Source organism: Amblyomma mixtum, chromosome 2, assembly GCF_055824585.1.
Source record: "Amblyomma mixtum isolate Tamu chromosome 2, ASM5582458v1, whole genome shotgun sequence".
Taxonomy (NCBI): domain Eukaryota; kingdom Metazoa; phylum Arthropoda; class Arachnida; order Ixodida; family Ixodidae; genus Amblyomma; species Amblyomma mixtum.
This window is the reverse complement of record NC_143013.1, coordinates 86,847,035-86,868,939: the sequence shown is the minus strand read 5'-3', so window position 1 is coordinate 86,868,939 and position 21,905 is coordinate 86,847,035. Positions and strand designations below refer to the sequence as shown.

The 21,905-nt window shown below is 48.3% G+C and overlaps 1 protein-coding gene and 2 pseudogenes across 1 annotated transcript; all 3 read left to right on the top strand.

Moving 5' to 3' along the window:
* The first annotated feature begins 7,287 nt into the window (after positions 1-7,287).
* Positions 7,288-7,854, top strand: LOC149360035 (uncharacterized; annotated as a pseudogene).
* A 5,936-nt stretch (positions 7,855-13,790) lies between these two features.
* Positions 13,791-15,045, top strand: LOC149360034 (uncharacterized; annotated as a pseudogene).
* A 5,192-nt stretch (positions 15,046-20,237) lies between these two features.
* On the top strand, positions 20,238-21,285 carry LOC149360033 (uncharacterized). Its single transcript, XM_089575298.1, has one exon. It carries the CDS (start codon positions 20,413-20,415, stop codon positions 21,283-21,285), a length of 873 nt encoding a protein of 290 aa, XP_089431424.1. The 5' UTR covers positions 20,238-20,412.
* The last annotated feature ends 620 nt before the right edge of the window (positions 21,286-21,905 follow it).

Here is a 21,905-nt window from a genome sequence, read left to right as displayed (position 1 = left end):
CAATGTCTATAGACAGCCTGTCTACTGGACCAGTAGACTTGTCTATAGACAAAAGTCTACAAGAAGTGTATGCCATAAGTCTATAGACCGTCTACAGACTGTCTAGGGACCTGTGTCTATTAGACTTTCAGTAGAGAATTGTCATAGACAAAAGTGCACTAAAAGTGTATGGCCACAAATCTATAGACTAGTTTATAGGATTTGTTGACACAGACTACATAGGCTAAAGTCTATTGTGAACGCCAGCTCATCCCCGCCGACGGAGATCCTTCGCCGGAGGGCGAGCAACCAGAACTTTGAGTCGCAGCAACCCGAGCCGCCCGTGTGAGGAGAGAGTGATGTGAAGAGAGGAAGAGGACGAGCGCTCGCGCGGCGCATGAAGACAACGTACTCAGGTGTTGGACACGAAAGAAGCGACACAGCCTCTTTTTAACCCAGAGCTCCTTTGTAATTAAAAGACGAATAAACGTCTATGAATTGTTCTTTTACCCTAACAATTCAGAAATGGAATAGAGTCAACGTTCGTCCGAACTTATGAAGTTAACCGCCAAGCCCCACCATGCCTGTCACCCGCACCAGAGCATCTTCAACGGATATGGCAAACGAAGATGGCGGGAACGCCGACGACTAAAGCCAAGGCGGATCCGACAACTCTGTGACAAGTGGAAACTTACCTCCAATACCTCAGTCAACGATTAACGTGGCGGAAATCCTGCAGGCCAGCATTCAGGCAGCAGTGAGAGAAGCCATCAATGGAATTGCCTTGCTTCAGATGCAGCAAGCAGCGGCAACGCCCATCATCGGCGCGGGAGAGACAGCTCGGTTAGTGCCATCGTTTGATTCAGTGTCATCCAGCTCTCCAACAGTAGACGCTTCGATAAGATGCGTGGACGACTTTGCACAAGTCTACCATTGGTCCAACCGGCTGACATCTGGAAGCATACTCTCAAGGTTGGAAAGGCCTGCGAAGACATGGTATGACTCCCTCTCTTCCATCAACAAAACATGGCCGGAATGGAAAGAAAAATACAAAGGACCGTACATCGTCCGAGAAAGGCTTCCCAATGACCGCTACCACATCGAGAACATGCCTCCGGCGCAGCAAAAGCGAAGAGCATACAGCAGTATTGCACCGGTTGACAAGCTGAAGCTTTGGGACCGGGAATTCAACGAGACAAGTTCTGAAGAATCAGAACGTGAGGACGATTCCGACCGGGACGGTCGGTGGCACAGGATGGCCGAATGTGAACGCCAGCGCATCCCCGCCGACGGAGATCCTTCGCCGGAGGGCGAGCAACCCGAACTTTGAGTCAGAGCAACCCGGGCCCTTGTGAGGAGAGAGTGATGTGAGGAGAGGACGAGGAGGACAAACACTCACGTGAAGGCAACAGAGTGTTGGACACGAAAGAAGCAACACTGCGTCTTGTTAACCCAGCACTCCTTTGTCACGGAAAGATGAATAAACGTCTCTGAATTGTTCTTTTAACCTAACACTATATAGACAGTCTATGAACTGTCTAAATATAATTTTGTAAGGGAGGCAAAAGGCTGCCCTGCAAAAGCTGCTGCTGCTGTGCCAGTTCATGAGGAGCTCCACTAGGCAGTCCTGTTTCGGCCAGCGAATCGCGGCATAACCATAACCAGGAACAGGGCTGAGAGTCTGTCGAGGAGCTGGACCCACGCCGAAGCCTGCTAAGCTGCTGCCCGCCGTATCCACTGTGGTGCACCACACGACATCGGCGCGTGCACCAGCAGGAAACCGCGCTGTTCCAACTGCGGTGGCCAACATGCTGCCACGGACCCCTCATGGCCTCACTGGCAACGACAGGCATGTTGCCACAATTCTGGCCTCGACAGAAGTGCCTCTTTCATGACAAGTCGTGAGCGCAGTTGTGCATGAGGAAGCAGTGCTGCAGGCTCCGCAGCAGCACCAGCAGCCCAGCAGCTGCAGGGGCAACAGCAGTAACAGTAGAAGTAGCAGGCTGGTTCCAGCACTGCACCAGTGAGGCCCGAACCCACCAGATGCGGTCGCCCTCTGGATACACACGAAGCGCCTGCAGATTTCGCTGCGCGCACTAAGCGTACTGCTGCCAGAGGGCTCCGAGGGTCACCACCTCTGTGAGGAAGTGACAGGCCCTCCTACACTAAACAGCCAACATAATGGCTAGTCGCCGGGCAGCCTCCCACACTCCCACAGGTGGAACATCCATTCTCTTAAAGCGCAATACTCTGAGCTCCGCTCGCACAGAACATCAGAGCAACCAGAGGTCATCGCACTGCCAGAGATTTACGTCTGGCTTTGGGAAGGGGAGGCCCAAATGCGGCAGCCCGGGTATATTGGCTGCCATTCACCAACGAAATGTGCAGAGGGGTCCTGTGCAGAAATCCGTTGCGACGACCCAGACCATCGACCCGGAAAATCGCAGGCCTCCACTTACGTGCGGCACGACGTTCAGCATACGTACATTGGCACAGCGACGAGCGACGTTCAGGAGTGTGTGGCAGTGACAGTGCCCGTCAGTGGTGTTGACACATCACAGAGGCCACTGTTGATGTGGACCCAGCTGTGGCATAGAACAGGCTGTGTTTTTGTGCAGTGTCGTGTTGTGCACCACGTCAGCTCATCGCTGGTGACTTCAATGCTCATCATTGTGCATGGGGCAGTCCGCGCAACGACCGGCACAGTGACAACCTCCACAATACAGCTACACAGCTGGAACTCGGCCCCCTCAACACTGGTAAGTCCACCTTCCGACAACATGGATTGCCAGGCTCCTGCATTGATGTTGCGTTCGCGTCAATTGGCATAGAGGCGACCTGGCATTGTGCACCATCTATGGGGCTCGGATCATGCCCCATGCGTACGTACGCAATTGTGGATCCAGGCCGCCAAGAGGTAGACACTGCCGCTACATCCGGCTCTGATTACTTTACCAGTCTTGTCCAGGGCACCTTCACAGCCACGCGTCACGCAGAGGTGCGGGCATGTCAGCCAACATCCAACAATAAGCTGTTCTATCTGCGCGACAAATGGGACAAGGCACAGCGCGCAGCGCGACGGACGCACAGGGCAAAAAATTGGACTATCTACAATCGACTAGACACAGCAACAAGATGTCACTCCAACAAGCTCTACCGACGGCAGTGGGCTTCCCACTGCAACACGATGGAGAAGGACCCAGCCACAATGGACAGCGAAAACTGAAGGCGAATCCAGCCCAGCACCAGCCCTGAAAAATTAAGCACTGCAGCTGTACTTACTTGCCTCTTCTACCGCACATAAAAGACACTCAAGAAGCCAAAATTTTTCTGCACGCTGTTGCTTTTTTTTTTTGCAGCCCCTGCATTCTTCAAGGCCTCAAACTGCCAATCAGACTGCCACACAATCAGGGTGCCAATCTGAGTGCTCCTATGCCGACCACTACCTCTCCCAGATGTCGTCAGTTCACTACTGCAGGGTGCCCTCATTTTGACCACCAACAGCAAGCCAATATTCTCGCAGCCTGTCATCCCCCTCATAGTAATAACAGCATAATACTGAAACCATAATAATAAGAAAAAAATTCCCCCCCCCCTCCCCACACACACAAACTACCAACACTTTCACAATGCCAACATCTGGTTTTCTTTCAGATGCCCAAGAACCGCAATTTACCACAGCAATAACGTCGGACGCTGGCTGAAAAAACAGATCTATGGATGCGCCATCCAGGCCCCTTGGGGAGATCATTCGTCGCGTCACGTGACATCACCTCACATGACCTCGGTGCCCGGCAGCGCGTGAGTGGCGTGAGGTTCAGAACCAAGACGCTGCCTGCCATAAAAGGAGCGAGCCCGTTAGCGGTAGCCATTTTGAGTTTGCACAATCAGAGCTACGTAGAAGATTAGTTCGGACGAGCAAGGGCAATGTCGTCGATCGAATGTGGTTTCCACGTCCAAGAAGGCTGCATCGTCCGCTGTGAGCAGTTACAGGCAGCTATCCAGCCCCCTAGGGGAGATCATTCGTCGCGTCACGTGACCTCGCCTCACATGACCTCGGCGCCCGGCAGTGCGTGAGTGGCGTGAGGTTCAGAACCAAGACGCTGCCTGCCATAAAAGGAGCAAGCCCGTTAGCGGTAGCCATTTTGAGTTTGCACAATCAGAGCTACGTAGAAGATGAGTTCGGACGAGCAAGGGCAATGTCGTCGATCGAATGTGGTTTCCACGTCCAAGAAGGCTGCATCGACCGCCGTGAGCAGTTACAGGCAGCTAGCACAGCTTCTGAACACTGAATGCAAAGCTGGGCAGCGATGTACATTAAAGGAGCGAGCATATAAGTGAATGGGAATACTGAATGGCTATCTTGTGCTGCAGCGAGACCAAACAAGTAGCTCATGAGTTGTAATGAGCACCATGGGTATAACCCCATCCTAGATCGGACGTATGTGGCACCATTCTCTTCCCCATGAGCAGGGATTCGGAGCAGCACTACACAATGGGTACGCGAGCAGGCTTTGCTAGGGCACCACCAACTCTACGGCTCCCACTTCCAAAAAGAGAATGTGCAGAAGCCAATGCGGACAGACAGGGAGAGAAGCCCTTAACCAGGAACAGCTATTATGCACGAATGAAAGCGAGCCGATGCTGTTTATAGGGTGAGCTTGCACCCGCAAACAGAAACAGCTCGGCAATGATAACAGCAAGTCCACTTGGCAGTCGATGAACAGGATAACCACAGCTATCGGCCGCGCATGAATTAAGTGCAGCGAAGAACTTTTGAGATAAAGCACGGAGAGTATCTATAGCAGGATACAACTTAAAAAAAAAAAGCAGCTGGTAAACACTGGGCAAAGGTCCGCACCTTTCTGTATTACTCCACCGACCAATCACACCAGTAGACGAAAGCAACTTTCTAATGGCCGACAATAGGCAACGGGCGAACGTAACTTCGGCCCCAATGGAAGCACCTTTCGCAGCGAGCAGCGCACCGGAGAAAGGATACACTCGCCATCGCATGCGTTCCAATTGCAGCGGCTGGGCTGCGTACCCTTTTTGCGAAGAATGCCGGGGTCATATACGAAGTGTTGCGTGGGCGGCTGCAACAGCACATATGTAAATTCACCCGGGACCCGCTTTTACAGTTTCCCAAGCAAGCCATATGAACTGCGCCGACATGATCGCTGGATCGAGTTCGTTCGCCGGCAAAAGTAAGTTGCATCCTGCAGTTATATTCGTTGCTAACTTCAGAATGAAGCCTAATAAAATAATTGCTATAGGCAGCAACGATGGAACAGATTAGATGCCAGCACGTCACACAAGAATATGTAGTAAACACTTCGTTGGCAATGTGAAAGCGAATGAAGAGGGGCACCCATCTCACTACCCTTCCATATTTCTGGCTGTGTAGAAGTCCACAACAAGTCCTCTCTCTAACAATCGCTATGCCAGGTAAGTGCTGATGCATTGTTTGCTGAATGTGTTTTATTGGTTGAAAAACAATACTTGTTTTGTTGATTCTATGCGTGAGGCAATACGTACGCTAAGTGATGCTGCAGAGGTTTTATGAAGAAGGAAGATGAAGCAAAATATGTCAAAATTTCGATACATGCGGGGGAAAAAGCACGATAGCATTAAGGAGACGCATGCTTGAAGCCGGTGCATATGATTTTGATACTTTTAAAGTTTGAGTTGCCTGCACTTGCCTTTAAATTTATTTCACGCTTGACTAGGAAGTGGAAGAGGTGGGAGCGCCAAAAAGAGCAAGAAAAGCTTGCCAACACTGGGGAACGTGCAGAGCCAGCAGAAGCGGACAAGCCTGCAGAGCCCTAACGAGGGTCGTTTGATAAGTGTAGTAAAACGCAATTCAAGATATCAAGTTTGCTGAAAACAATATTTTATTTTTCAACACAGTCCCCTTCCGGTTCCACGCACTTTATCCAGGGCTGCTTCAATTTTTTCATTCGCTCAGAAAAAACATAATGCTGCAAGGCCCTTGAAGTAGTCATTCACCACTGAGCTAACCTCTCCATCTGAAGATGATTTCTTTCCACCCAGCCAATTCCTTAGGTTTGAAAAAATAAAAAAGTCGCATGAGGCCAAATCCGGAGAATAGGGTGGATAAGGCCCAACCTAGAAGCCTAACTCGTGCAATTTGGCCATTGCAACAAGGGATCTGTGGGGTGGAGCATTGTCTTGGTGAAACGAGACTTTTTTCCACGCTAACCCAGGTCGCGTAGTGCGCAATTCTTTTTTTTTTCAGTTACTCTAGGAGTGTCACATAGTATGGTACTGTTAGCGTTTTGCTGTGTTGTTAGTGGCCCACAAAGATTATTCCACGTGAATCCCAAAAGACAGTCGCCATCACCTTTCCGGTTGAACAAACAGTCTTCGCCTTTTTTGGCGCACCTTCATCAGGCCCAGTCTATTGCTTTGACTACTGTTTAGACTCTGCACTGTAATGATGCACCCACGTCTCCTCAGCTGTCACAAATCTTGGCCAAAAGTGCTGAGGATTGCGATCAACCACCGATAAACACTCCTTCAAGTTGTCTGTCCTCATGCGCCTTTGGTTGATCATCAGGAGTCGCGGCACCCAATGCGCACAGACCTCCTTCACCTCCAATTTTTCATGAATATTGTGAACTCTCTCTGCTGAAATGCCTACAATTTCAGCTATCTCACGTACCTTCACTCAGCGGTCTTCCATGGCAATTCCATGAATTTTCGATACCATTTCTGGCGTGGTGACCTCCACTGGACTGACTCAGGACGTGCTTCACCTTGCGTCGAAGTGCGGCCACGTTTGGATTCATTTATCCAGTAGTATATGGTCTTCAGTGATAGTGCAGAGTGTCCATGAACTTCGCTCAACTCAGCTTTAATTTGGGCAGCCGTCCACCGTTTTAAATAAAAATGTTTGATCGCTGCTCGAAATTGAAAATTTTCTTTTTTGGCGGGAATAACCACACAGCTCTGCGCCAATGGCTGTCGGAAGCTTACTAACCGTTGGTACAAGCCTAAACATGTTCTAACGTCATATGAAGTGTGCTTCTTGCGTGCCACCTAGAAGAAAACCCTTTTGTAGCCCCATCTCTTGTATTTTTACTACACTTATCAAACGACCCTCGTACATGAGGACAGCCAGCCGGACACTGAAGAGGCGGGAGACTGTGACACCATGGCAACAGAAGAGGAAATTGGTCTTCGCTGTGTTAATGTATGTAGAATCTTTGGTGGGGAAGAAAGGATGTTAAATATGAACGTTGAAGCGAGTTATGTGTACTTCTGCTTGCATTTCAGGTGTCAACAATGACAGAAGAAACAGGTGTTTGCTACAGCACAAGCTTCACTTATCTCTGAAGTGAGCCATGGAAATGCATCTTCATACATCTGCCCCAGGGAAGAGTGCACCACAGATCCTGGCAGCTCTTGCCATCCAGATTTATGTGAAAAGAGCACTGGGCCTTTGCAGGGTACAGTGCGCTTTGCAATGATGAGGATGCATTTTAGGACTTGACAGCAGTTACATCTCAAATTTTTGCCTTGTTGAGTTTACTGCCAGCAGTGCCCACAAAGATGACTGAATTGTCAGTTGAAGATAAGCTTCTGTTATTTTTAATTAAGCTGAAGCACGCACTGCCGTTTTCAGTGCTTGGTGTCTTGTTCAGCATGCACAGGAGAACTGCAGCTTGCATCTTTAAAGGGCTACCTGTGAATATTTTTGCAGTAAGCAAAGACTGGCTTTACTGGACGTCACGTAAAGCTGTCTTCGGCATGTTGCCACCAAGCTTCAGGCAGCACTACCCCAACTACAGGATTATTATACAGTGTAGTCCATTCATAACGATACCAGATATAACGATATATCGGTTATAACGATAAAATTATTTAGATTTATCAATTTTCCCATTGCCCCTATGTAAAAATAAACCACATATAACGATACGATTATCGCCGATATATATCGGATACAACGATAGAATTTCGACCGCCTTGAAAATATTTACTAGGAAATTTCGTATAAATGTGTGCAAAAAATAAAATTATTTGAAGAGAATGACGGGAAAAGTGCCGCAAATAGACAGTTGTGAAGAAATCCGCAAGGAGGCGATGCATGCGGCCTTTGGAAGTAAGAAAGGTCAATTGAAATAGGTCGCGAAGCCGGAGCTCGAATGCGGTCCAGAACCAAGTGCTAGCGACATCAAATTAGTGGAACTAAAGCGCCAAAATGAAATGAGTGGACAGACACGACTAGAAGAGGAAAATAATTAGGACATATTTTGTGTTTCAAAAGCATTCAAAAACAATCGCAGTGATTCCTTTTTAAAATGTTTTAGTTGTGTGCATTTTGTTAGAAAGTATAGCGCTTGCTTTGTAAAAATTTTTATGACAGCATTCGCTCAGAGCAGCGGCAATGGCAGCGGGACGATGCCAAGGTTGACGGTGCTCTGATGTCATACCCTTGTCATATCTTTTGACTATTCTGCTTGCTTTTGTTTGAAACTCTATTCTGCTAGCCCTACTTTTTCCACGTTGCTTGTTGCTCGAGTTCTTGGTGTGCATCGTTCGTGTACAGTTTCCGCTTTTCCCTTTTGCCAGCGCTTCTGTGTAGTTTCGTTCGGTTGGGTGTGGTTCTGTCGCTTTTGCCCCAAAAGGGCATCGTCTGTGGCCATGGGGCCCCCGTACGCAAAAAAGAGGTGTGCGGTTGCACGATGTGCGAGCGATAACCTGTTTGGTGGCGTCACATTTCATCGCTTTCCCAAGGACGTGAGAAGGTAAGCTTCGTGTCTGCTGCCCCTGCATGTTTGTGCGGTCATGTCTTGTTTTGAGTGCAGTTAACTGCTTGAGTGCGCTTAGTGCATCGAAGTTGCATGCGCACGATACACAGCCGTGAGCCGGTGCGCACTTTGAATGCATGCCGCTGTGTCATTACAAGTAATGAATGCTTCAAACAATTCAACTGCATTTTCTACGTTCGTGTCCTCTTTAAACTGCGCCCGAACTCTTGTGCGGCAGTTTCATCAGTTGATGAATACAATGCATGCCGCTATGTGACGAGTACTTAGTGCTGAAAACGATTGACATGCATTTTTTACGTCTATCGTGTTTACTTTTAAACTATGCCCGGACTTTTCTGTGGCAGCTGCAAGAGTTGACGATGGCGCAACTGTAATGCGTCTCGTCTATAACGAACCCTGAAAGCATGTGTAAAGTTTACGTGTCCCGTGTACTGTCCCTCATTGTCTTGTCACGTTTGTCTCTAACAGATATTGGTACCGGCAATCTTATGTACGTGTGTCAAACCTGAGACGCAACGGCATAAGTGCCGCGGCCTAATGGCAAACCACGCTGGTGGGCCAGAAAGGCCAAGCAGTACATGTATGTACGTATACACCATTGAAGACGACACGACGGCAGCGGAGGCACGCGGAACACGGTCACCAGAACATGAGTGAAGCACCAGTTCCATCTGCTCGTCGGCACGTGAAGCCTGCAGTTGAAACAGATGGACCACGAAGCATGAGACGGTGCCAGTGAAGACCAGAAGAGTGGAACCATCGTATTTTGTGAGCATCTGTGTACCAATTCTTTCTTTATCAGTACTAACTGTTTTAATGGGCTTAATAGCCACCATTTCTGTGTGATAATTGTGTATAATGGCTGTTTCCATTTAGTCTGTATCCTAGCGTTAAATTGCTAGATTTGTAGGCTTGCATTCGCATATATTTTTGCGTTCCTAAAGACGGAAAAAACGGCGCTTGTCGAAGTGAGCAATCACTCTGTGAAAGATGTGATGTGTTGTCAAGCAGGCCAAGTAGAAAATGCCCAACGCAAAGCTGCTAGGTTTATTTTTAATTCTTACAGTTGGAATATTTCCCCAACAGCCCTACTGCAAACCGCAAGACTTGAGCAGCTGGCCATGCGTCGTCATTGTGAAAAATTTAAGTTATTCTATCTGTATTATCACAATAAACTAACAATAGAGGAAGGAATTTTAGTTGAGCACACATCTCGACGCCCTACACGCTCTTACCATACAATGAAAGTTGCCGCGTTTTCATGTAAAACAAATGTTTTTAAGTACTCATTCTTTCCTCATACTATCTCTAAGTGGAATGGTTTACCTGCTGACGTTGTCAATTGCGAATCGGTAAATTTATTTTTACAAGCTCTGAAGGATGTATAGGGCTCTTATGTATCCTTGTTTTGGGCCAAGTCCGATGCCTTCGTTTGCTGCCAGGTTCGATGTAATTACATGTCCTCTGCCTTTGTATTCAATTTTATGTTGTATGCTCTGGTTTTTGCTCTGTTCACTATCTGCTTCTTTTGCAATGTACTTGTCATTTTTTATCAATATGTTTGTACCCCACTCCTGCTTAAGGCCTGTAACACAGGCCGGCAGTATTTGCTAAATAAATAAAATAAATAAATAAATAAAGTTATTTATATGCGAATGCTATTTTTGATCCGCACCACAATAATCTTACTAACGCCCTCGAATTGGTTCAGAACCGCGCAACACGATTCATTCTATCTGATTATTCCTACCACTCAAGCATCTCAGCACTAAAAGCTCGAATCAACTTGCCCCACCCCCCCCCCTAGCCTCGCGCCGTAAGATAGCACGTCTTAACCTTTTTCATAAATTTTTCCATTCTTTGCCTCTTGATAACCCCTACATAAAAAGAGCCCACCGCATCGCCCGGTTCAGCCACAGTAACGCAGTGTATCCCCTACAAGCCCATACTGTGACCTTTCAGCAGTCATTTTTTCAGCGTACTGCACGAGACTGGAATGACCTGCCCACCGAAGTTGCCATTATCATCAACCCACTAGAAATCAAGCGGAGCATCGCCAACCTTTCATCTTAACATTTTTTACCATTGTTTGCCAGATACCGTCCACTCCCTCATGTAATGTCTCGACGAGACCTTTGAGGAAATAAATAAATAAATATTAAAAGCGCTTTTTTTTTTTTTATGAATTCACTCTTTAACTGATACACACACTGTAATAACCTTTCACGTTTGGGTGCGTGTCATTTCATTTGCATGTCTAGATGGGGTAATGGAATGTTGTTAATCTCTTAGACAAGAAAATATGGCCCCCCACAGAGTGTAGTCATCTCGAGCAGTTGATGCATAGACTGTGTGTCATTGTTTCCTGCTGCTCATGTTACGCTTCACCTTGACAGTGCGTACAGGTTATGGGGTTGATATGGGGGAGATAAATCCGTTCTCCCCGTTTAAGCGCGGCTGACACAGTTCAACCGCGCTGACCCCACCCCGTGGTCGCGTACGCTACCGAGCGCACGCCGACCACGGCGGGCCTTGCTCTGCGGGAACAAAGGAACGACACACTGGCTGACGCAAACAAGGCATTTATTGCTATAACAACAATAACGCCAGCTAGCAACAAAATACACTGAGGAATCGAGGAAGTCCGACTCACCAGCACGGCTACGAGCGAACGTCCGCCCACGGTAGGGCAAAGGGATCAACTCCGAGGTCGAGCGGAACGGGCTCGGCGGGAGTAAGTTCCGACCGAGAGGCGCCCGTCGACGAAGAGCGAAACTGCGAGCGAAACGTCCGTTCGCTTCCCGTTGCCGAGGGAGAAGAGACCTAGCCTTCCCCCGCGCGCGAGCGGCCAAACACGCCATCCGTGGCGCTGCTGTCGCTGCGACGCGAGCGCCCTCCCCTGTTAGCTAGAGTAACCAAACTAAAGGGAGTGCTTTTCGGGGGCAGCTAACAACAGTGGGGTGCAGTACGGGAAAGTGAACGCAGGGGACGAAGGCGTCCCCACAAGGTTCTGTGACAAAATGCTACAAAAAAGGGCAGAAAGGAGTGGGTGCCATCTGTAATGCCTGCTATGTATCTAATGCACCTGACCTACAGCCAGCCAGAGAGGAAGTAGACAGGGGAGAAGATGGGATGAATAGCGACAGAAACCATTTACTAGTATATTTTAAAGGCTAACTATCTTGAAATAGCTCAGGCACCGTGTGTTGGCTGTGCCCCATGCACATGTATGTCAGTAGTTCAGTAATCGCTCGCATACGGTGCAGAGCATTGCCAGAAAGCAGGATTGTTGCCATGGTTATATTATTAGCGATATGTAACATCTCACATCCCAAGGGTGCGCTTGTGATATGGCAGATGACGTAGTGAGCTGCTCCAGATTACTTTCGACCGTCTTGCAACATCAGCACAGGCACAATCAGGATTTCATCTGAGTACCTGGTTTCCAGCAGCAGAATGACAACCAATGATACAGCACCACGCATGACTGCAGACGAGGTGTTTGCCATTGTGCAGGTCCGCGGCCTGGGTTCAGTTCTGTGCCAACGCAAGCCTGCAGCAGTTACAGCCGTGCCAGCTGCGTGAATGTGTAGTCTGTTCGCTACACTTCAGGCCATCGGAATTCTCGCGTCCTGGACGGCTACACCGCGCCGCTTGCCCATCTGTTCCTTACAAGAAAGGTAACCAACAGTGCAAATGGTATTTCCAATCAAGCATAAATGCTCCAAAGTATAGCCAGTAAGAGAACATTTAGCATGTCTGTGCCATTATATCTTCGATGTATTTATGCTGATTATGTGATACGTTATGCAGACTGGTCACTCAACGAAAGAAGCAGCCCCGCTGCTGGCCTCGACAGTGCTGCCTGCCACAGCAGGTTCTTCTCCCTATCTGGTAATTATGTATGAAAAACCTGTGAGAAAAACCCATTCTCCTCAACCAAAAAGTCGTCGAAATACATTGTGCTAATAGGCTGCCAACCGCCCCTGTGTTAACAGTAGCGCTTTCTGCTATGGTTGGTGGTACTGTTTGACAGCGGTGGTGTACCCTCAAGCGTACGTGACCATGTTAGGACAATGGGGGGACGGACCAATTATTGAAGGTTATTTAGTTTCCTTTCTTGGTATGTAATGCAGCAGGTACAGTGGTAGCATTAGGTCTGTTCGATTTACCTGTACTGCTGGAACTAGTTCATGTGGTGCCGCACTCGGCCATTCGTTTTGGCAGTGCAGCGTGGCGCCCTCTCAACTGAGGCGTTCGTTTTAAACAAGTGCCGGCGTCGTGCACGCCTAGTTCAGACAGATCCTGCACTGCGTTTAGAGCTGGTGCCAGTCGTGCAGAACTACTTTTGCGGAATAGCCATGGCAGCAGACGACGGCAGCATATGTGTTGCGATCAGCGGCATATTGACCAAATTAACGCCGATCATTAATGAATATGGCAGCCGAGTTCGTCAAGAGAATGGCTATGCTTACAAGACATCAGGTATGTTTTGGCCGTTTGAACGGTAGATCTATGTTGCATGCAACACGTGGGTGCATGAAGTGTTTTGTTCAGAAAGTCAAACCCGAAGGAAATATTTCGCTGCGAATGTGTGCTTAACTGAGCGTGCTGATTGTATCCTTAGCCGTGATTTAATTTCTTCATGACACCTTAGCTGCTTCCAGAAAATATGTGGCGCACGATGATTCCGAGTAGACAAAGGCAGTCCGTGCGTGTACAAGTGTTTAGTGATTACATTTTCTACTTTTATTGATCCAACATTTGTAATTCTTTAGACATGCATTTAAATAATTGAGTGTCTTTGTGCGTTTTTCTTGATCCCGCATTTGTAATTGTTTAGGCATGCATCTAAACAGTTGAGCGTCTTTGTGCTTGCGCTGGTGGGATGCACTGCGTTTGACCAAAACAAAAACTTCAATTTTGTACATCCAGTATTTTGGTGCAGCACCAGAGACTAAATTACGATGTTGCACTGAACAATTTTCTACTCGTCACACAGGCGGGGAAGTTATGACGGTTGTATTCGCGGACGAGCAGCCACATACCAGCACTGCCAGCACCCCTTCGCTGGCAGCAGCGTGCGGTGCGGCACAAGCTGAGCAGGACGTCCCGGGGGAAGTGCCCGATGTAGTACCCGAGGAGGAAGTTTGTGAACTGTGGCCCGTGAGGAGGAGACGGTTCCTAATCTCACACTACAAGGCGAAGAAGGAACTGCTTGGGAAAAAGGTGGCTTCCGGTAAGCTTTATTTCTTGCAAGCAAACAGTGGTGTTGGGGTTCGATCATGTGAGAAACTGTCGAGAAAGACAGTTTTTCATGTGGCATGCAAGTTCTTACTAGAGGCCATCAAATCAGTGCAGGAGCCCCTAAATACCCTCAGTGGTCCTTCACATGTCAGACATTTTGAGAACCCTTGACACAGAGCAATTATTTTTTTTTTTCATGAAAATTGATCATTTTTTTTATGATCCCTATCTGTGTAGGACAAAGAGGGCAATGTGGCAAGCCATTGCCGAAGCACTTAACAAGGAGTTCAGTTGCAGTATAAGCCCTCTACAAGCAGAAAACAAGTGGAAGAGCCTCGAAAAGGCATATAAAAGAGCACAGGCAAAAAATAACTCGTCTGGCCATTCAAGAGTTTCTTGCGACCATGAAGAGTGAGTATTTTTTTGTACATATGCATCTAAACGATAGCATATTGTACAGTGGGTACAGGAGAATTAATCTGCTTGCAAACATTTCGACAAACAGACTTGAGGCTTGCTTTAAACACTTTGTTCAGTTTATTTTTGAGCTGCATTATCCCATTTACTGATCTCGCTACTGTGGATTTACTTTATATGCCATTCATAAAGCTTCCCATTTTTTTTAGGGAGCTAGCTGAGGTGCTCGAACGTGAGCACCATATTAAGCCCACATTTCTGTTAGCCCCTGGAAAGGTATTGCAGAGCGAAAATGCAAGGTAAGATTGCTCAAGTTTCATTGTTGAGAAATTTCAGAAAACAATGCTTTCAACATTAAAGCGATTGTTTCAGCACACCTCCTGACTCAGAACCCAGCAGCCACCACGAGGCAGAAGAACCCGCACAAGAGCCCCAGGAGGCCCCACCCCAAAAGAGGCGCCGCAGGAAGGACAATTCTGTGGACGCACTCCTGAATGTTTTTCAGGAGGCCAAAAAGGAGAGGGCTGAACGGTTCAACAAAAAGATGGCTTTGCTGGAGCGTCTTGTTGCAGCAGTCGAAGGAAAGTCAGCGCAGGCAGAATAAAGCATTTAAAACACTGAATGTCGTGTTGCTCGCAAGCCATCAAAATTACATGGTCACAGCATGCTTACAATAGCGTAGGTGTTTGCAGTGGTGCTCAAGCCTCTGACCACACCTAACATGCACTTAACAAAGGCACAATCATGATCAATATGACTTGCAACATTTTTTGCACTTTGTTCATTGAATCGCTGGCTAATTGCATAGAATTTCAGCAACACTCTGTCTACGTTTAGAACCTACCTCCTTCCACATAATGTAGCTGTTCATATCAAGCATAGGCACACGGACTAAAGCTGAGAGCAGTTGAAAAAGTCGTAAAAGAAAACTTAATTCAAGTGATGTGACAGCATTGTATAAGCTCTGCTGATATCAAAAACAGATGTGTTGTTTAAAGGGAAACTGCATAGGTTTTAGAATTCAACAAGCTTAAGAGGGTCGAATGTGTGAAACTTGCAGGTAAAGCATGCGAACTCTTTTTGGGCTAGCACTTGAAATAGTGAAGTAATCGCCGATTAAAATCGGGACGCTCTTCAAGCTTCTTTGCAGCGCACAGTGCCAAGTGGGGGGCGCATAATGACATCATGGAAGGTATCGGTACATTTCCAAAGCACAAACGCCTGCTTTGAAGGAAAAAACGAACGCCACCAAAGGCAAACCCTGCCGAGAGTTGCTTGGCAGTCTGAAGAGTGAGGGCAGGGTGTGGCTTACGACAGCGGCAATTTGAAATCATACCTTCCGTGACGCCACGCCGAGTTTCTCTGCACTCCTGTGGTGCATTGATGAAAAGCGCAAAATTCAATCGTCGATTACGTCCCTATTTTAAATGCTAGTGCAAAAACACTTGGCACGCTTTACCTACAGCCTATATAGATTTGAATCCTTGAATATCGCGAAATTCTAAAAAAAAGTGTTGCAGTTGCCCTTTAATTACAAACTGTTTATCCACACTGCTTGCACACGTCCACAACAAAAAGTGCTTAATGTGAGCACTCAAAAGGGTTCACAACGTCAGCACTGCTTCTGAGCAATATCTTTTCGCAGGCTCTCGCTGAAACCTGCCACATGACGGTCAATGAAGGTGTCAGTGTCCTCATCATTGCCAACTTCTTGCTGAGGCAGGTGCTGCAGTTTATCAAAGAAGTCTCGCTCTTCATTGCACAGATTGTGCAGCACGCACGCACCCATGATGATTAGGACGCACTGCTTTATGCTGGCAGCATCGACAAGATACAGCCGCCTGAAGCGCTGCTTCAACAATCCAAAAGCATTTTCAATTGCAACTCTTTGCTGCGAGTGCACTTTGTTGTACTTCTTCTTCCACGACGGGAAAGTTTGTTCATTGTCCCGGTATGGTGTCATAAGCCACGGCAGCAGAGGATAAGCTGAATCTCCAAGGAGATAACCACTGCTGCACTTGATCATGGCCTCTTCAAAAAATGTGCTTTCACGCAGAATTCTCGCATCGTGCGCCGAGCCAGGGAAACCAATGAACACGTCTAAAAACTTGTTCCTGTCATTAGCAATAGCCTGTAGTACAATGGACGGCCATTTCTTACGATTGTAGTAAGAGTGGGGCGATTCCGTGGGCTTGTTGATCTCAACATGGCAGCCATCAATACAACCTACGGTGTTTTGAGGTCCTCTGCCGGCGCTTTTTGCCAGGAAGCCGGCCTTGCTGCGCTCCTGCTCCTGTCTATCTGGCCAGGCAATCACTTCCGCACTCACGCTGTTGAGAAAATCCAACATTCGCTCCACACAACTGTGTACGGTCGACACGGCAAGGTCGAAGCGGTCGGCCAGTGAGTACATGCTGCACTGCCCACCCAAGTAGCACAAAACTCCAAGCATGTCTTTTCTGCACTGACTCATGGACACCCTCTTGTCGCATTCGGGAAAAATGGTGATGACATGTACTCTACGACAAGTATATCAAACGTCTCGCGCGATAGGCGGAAAAGCCGTTTGAACTCAAAATCGAAGTACCGACTCACGACTTCTTCACAGTACATGGGAATTCTGTTGCGTCGCAACCTAGTTAGTTTCAGTGCTAGAATTATCACCACATCATCAAACTCTTCGTCTTCGCTGTCAGAGTCCATCATTTCGACGACTGTTTGAACGATGGCTGCAGTTGACGCCGCGCAATCCATAGCTCTCTGCACCAGATTAGCCAGCTTGTGCACCACAGACACCACTTTCGATGAAGCGCAGGCAGGCAGGGAACAACGAGCAAAATGGCGAGGCAGCGAGACGAAGAGACATGCGAAGAGAGGAGACGCGCCGGACTAGCAGAAGGCCTGCACCGCCTGCATTTCGGCATTCGTTTTAGTTTGGCGCTAGTGTCGCGCTACGCCTGCACTGGTGAACTAGCGCTGCATGAGTGCAGCACTTATTCTGAACTGCCTGGAACTAGTTCACGCAGTGCAAGGTAATCGAACAGACCTATTGTTCATTTAACTTACAATGTGTGTGTAGGCAGCCGTGCTGCTTCCATTCAGACTGATTTGTCCTTTGTTCTCTGTGTAGTTGATCACAGCTATGCGGTGAGCGCTGAGGAGGCCATACCGATGGATGGCGTAACATGTTCGTCTCCTACACAGCCCCGGGTAGATGCTTGCCCTCACGCCTCTGCTGCAGCTGGTGATAGTAAGTAGCGTTACTCAATAAGCAAAACAGTGGCATTATACCTTTGGAAGTATGAAATACTGAAACCGTTTGTGTTAGTAGGTCCCATGGTTTTTACTGTTTCAAACTGACAACCCTCCGTTGTTATGAGCGTTTCTTTGTTATTTGTGCAGTGGGTGACACGTGTGACGTGGGAAGAGGAGCGGAGCAGGGCGAGCTTATGGAAGCATGGCAGTTTTGCCTTCTGCACAGCCGTTGGTGGAGGCTTGCCCTGCTGCGTCTGCTGCTGCTTGTGGATGCAAGTGACATTACTCAGTAAGCAAAACAGTTACATTACATATATGGAATCCGTTTGTGTCTGTATTCCAGTGACTTCTCTTCAGCATAGTACTGTCGGAAGTATGAAATATGTAAATCATTTCTGTTGGTGTGCCCAGCGATTTGTTTTCAACGTGATTCATTTGTTGTGGCTGTTCTGAAGATTGAAAGCCATCTTCCTTGTTGCTTTCTGTGTACAGGTGACCACACCACCTATGCGCTGCCCGGAGGGGATGAGAAATTGTTGGCGCCTGGGCAACTACTAGTGGAGGCTTGCACCGGCCCCTCCACTGTTTGTTGTGGTGAATGTAAGTACTGCTACCGTTTCAGGGAAACTTTCGCGATGATGTTTTGCTCTTACAGTACTATTCCAAAAGTGAAATAATAATCATAGTGCCACGTATCATTGCAGTGTTTGTTCGTTCAGGCTCAAGGCAGCAGGAAAGGGTCGTTATCACTTTTGTTCTTGACGCGAGAAGCGACCAGACTAATCTCGACTATTGGCAGCCATGAAAGGCTGCATCTAGGTTTTTCCAGATTACCGTAGATGATCTTGACCTGTTATCTGGAAGTTTCCTTGCCGGCTTTAAATTGAGCGATGCCGCTAGCGGCGGGCATTCGTAGTTCGACGACCGAGGAGCACGTTTGTTGCTTACGCCGCCGCCGAGTGATTCAGTTCTTTTGCGGGCGCAAGTCAGCCCAAATAAAGAGCTTCGTTTACAAGTATTTCTGGTGTCTTCCTGACCGCTGGACTGCCGTCACTACAACGTGACAATAGTATACAATTTTCCACAGCGCACTGGAGTGAGACGCTTAAAAAAACTGTGGAGATAGAGACATTGGGGTAGGGACATGCAAACATAATTGTTGCGATCAGGCATGGTTATTGAAATTAAATATACTTTAGAGATGTGAATTTTATACCTGTATGTGGAAGATATGTGTTTCCTCTGATGGCTGCGATTTCTCATCTTGCAGCGTGCCGTGCCCACCGTTGCAATCACAAGCTACATGTGCTGAAAGTGAAGGCGCGCCGGTTCTGGGACCAAAGCTGGAGAGAGAAGGTGGGGAGAAGGGGAGCGCTTGCTTGGCCGCCAGTCCGTTGGCCACCGCCGTGCCGTGCGAAGGGTGCGGCCATATCGCTATCGCCACGATCGCACGATTGTACGTGGAAGATGGCGCCGACTAAGCGGAAGGCGATCTCTCTCGAGGTGAAGCACCAGATTCATCAGGATTTTCGGCAGGGTTTCAAGGTAGGAAGCCTCACTAAAAAATATGGGCTTTCGCAGTTGACTATTTCAACAATACTCAAGGCTGTGGATGTCCTCGAGAAGGCCGGCTCCAGCGGCCACGACGACCAGCGAAAGAGGGTTAGAGACCCTTTGTACAGAGATGTCGAAGAGAGTCTCTACCAGTGGTTCCTGAACGCTCGCAACCGGAATGTTCCGATCACAGGACCGATTCTTTGTGCAAAGGTGAAGAAATTCGCTTTGCTTCTGGGACGTGAAAACTTCGAGCCCGGCGGAGGATGGATCCAGAGATTCAAAGATCGCCACGGCATTGTTTATAAAAGCATGGTCGGGGAGGCTGCCTCGCTGGACGTGTCGGCGAAAGACGAGTGGCTGGCGACAAAACTGCCCGAGCTGTTGGAGCGCTATGAAGAAAAGAACATTTTCAATGGGGACGAGACAGCGTTGTTCTACGAAATGCTGCCTTCAAGGACGCACGCTCTCAAAGGGGACCCGTGCATCGGTGGAAAGCACAGCAAGGTGCGAGTGACTGTGTGTTTTTGTGCGCCAGCATGGATGGTAGCGAGCCTTTCAAGCCGTTTGTGATTGGGAAATCCAAGAGGCCCCACTGCTTCAGGAACCAACACATTCCAGTCCGCTATCGGAATAACAAGAAAGCGTGGATGACTCGCGACCTGTTTCAGGAATTGCTGCTTGAGTTTGCCGGCGCAATGGAACAAAAGAAGAGGAAAGTGGTCCTACCCCTCGACAATTGCTCTGCACACAGCGTCAGCGTGAAGCTGACGTCTGTTGAGTTGCTCTTCCTGCCTCCGAACACCCCGGCAGGTCGGCAGCCCATGGACGCAGGCGTAATTGCCAATTTCAAGGCCCTCTACAGACGTCGCATGCTCGAATGGCTGATCTTAACAATAGACCGCTCTGTAGTGTTTGTAATCGGCATCTAGCCGAATGTTACTACTCTGTTGGCCACTATGGGAGAATAAAACATGGCGGCTTAAGTAACAGGCTCGCTTTATCAGTCTCACCCAATCTAATCAATCGGACCCCATCACAGTCCCCGGGAACACTAAGATGGTGTCAGAAGTGCTCTTTTATCTCATGTGAGTACCACTACATCAAGAGTCAGTCCGTCCAATCACCCATCAGCAACAAGCGGCTACCGGCAATCGTAGCCATGGCACATGTGCTCCCTGCCTTCCCGAGTTTTGACCTTCGCGCTACCGACGACAACAATATTGGTCACAAATGGACGAAGTGGATAGAAAGGTTCGAAAACTTTCTATTAGCTTGCGATATCTCGGCAGATGCACGCAAGAAGGCGCTCCTCCTGCACTACGTCGGTGAAGAAGTCTACGACATATATCGCTCGCTCCCCGACAGTGCTGCGCAAGGTGCAACGGCTACAAGCACGACCCAAACCACGCAGAGCACATCGACGCCGGAATACGATGCCGCTCGAGCGAAACTGAATGCATATTTTGCGCCGCGAGTGAACTCAACATTTGCTATCTACAAATTTCGTCAAGCTCAGCAAAACGTTAGTGAGTCACTGGACGCCTTCTACACGCGCCTCCGGCAGCTTTCTCGCCACTGTAACTTCGAAAACGTCCACTCTGAAGTCAAGAACCAAATCATTCTCGCCACAACGTCGTCTCGGCTCCGAAAGTATGCCATGCTTCATTCCCTCACGTTACCGGACTTACTCAAGCAAGAGAGACGCGACAAGTTCACTCCATACTATGATCCAGACCCTTATACCATTGTAAGCATTCATGGATCACAAATCAAGGCATCGAGAGGAAACAAAATAATAACGCGCAACTCAAGTTTTTTCAAAGGTACCTCCGGCCTCAAACAAGCATTAGCCACAACACAGCTCAATCGTGATGACATCATATATGCACCACCTGTAGTGAACCAACCAGCCTGCACCTCCTATACTGCACCCGCCTACACCACCTGCATTGCACCAGAGTTCTCCAACACGGCGCTATCCACAGAGAAACAGAAAACCTCCACACGTCATCTCTCTGACTTTGAGACCTGACTTTGTGACTGTTTGCCAGTGAGAGACCTCTCTACAGTGAACTGTGACAGTGTGTGCACATTCATTTAACTTTCCCCAAGGAGGGTAGTGTAGTGTTTGTAATCGGCATCTAGCCGAATGTTAGTACTCTGTTGGCCACTATGAGAGAATAAAACATGGCGGCTTAAGTAACAGGCTCGCTTTATCAGTCTCGCCCTATCTAATCAATCGGGCCCCATCGCCGTCTCCGGGAACACTAAGTGCTCGATATCGCCGGAGGATGCTTCCGGGCCTCCTCACCTGAAGGTGAGCTTGATCGAAGCGGTGCGGTTTGTGTATGGTGCGTGGTACAAGGTGAAGCAGTCCACAATCAAGAACTGCTTTAGAAAAGCAGGCTTCGTGCGTCACGACTGTGCGGTCTCAGAAGGGACAGATGACTTGCTCCCCGAAACTGCCGATGTGGGTGCACTCTGGAATCATGTTGCCGCTTCCGACAACACCGGAGGAGCGCTCTTAGACGACTTTTTGAACGCTGACAACGCTGCTGCTTCGTGTGAGGAATTCACTGACGAAGCCATTGCCGAGGAGCAGCTATTGCGACAAAAAGCGGCATCGAGCGATGATGAAAAAAGTGACGACGA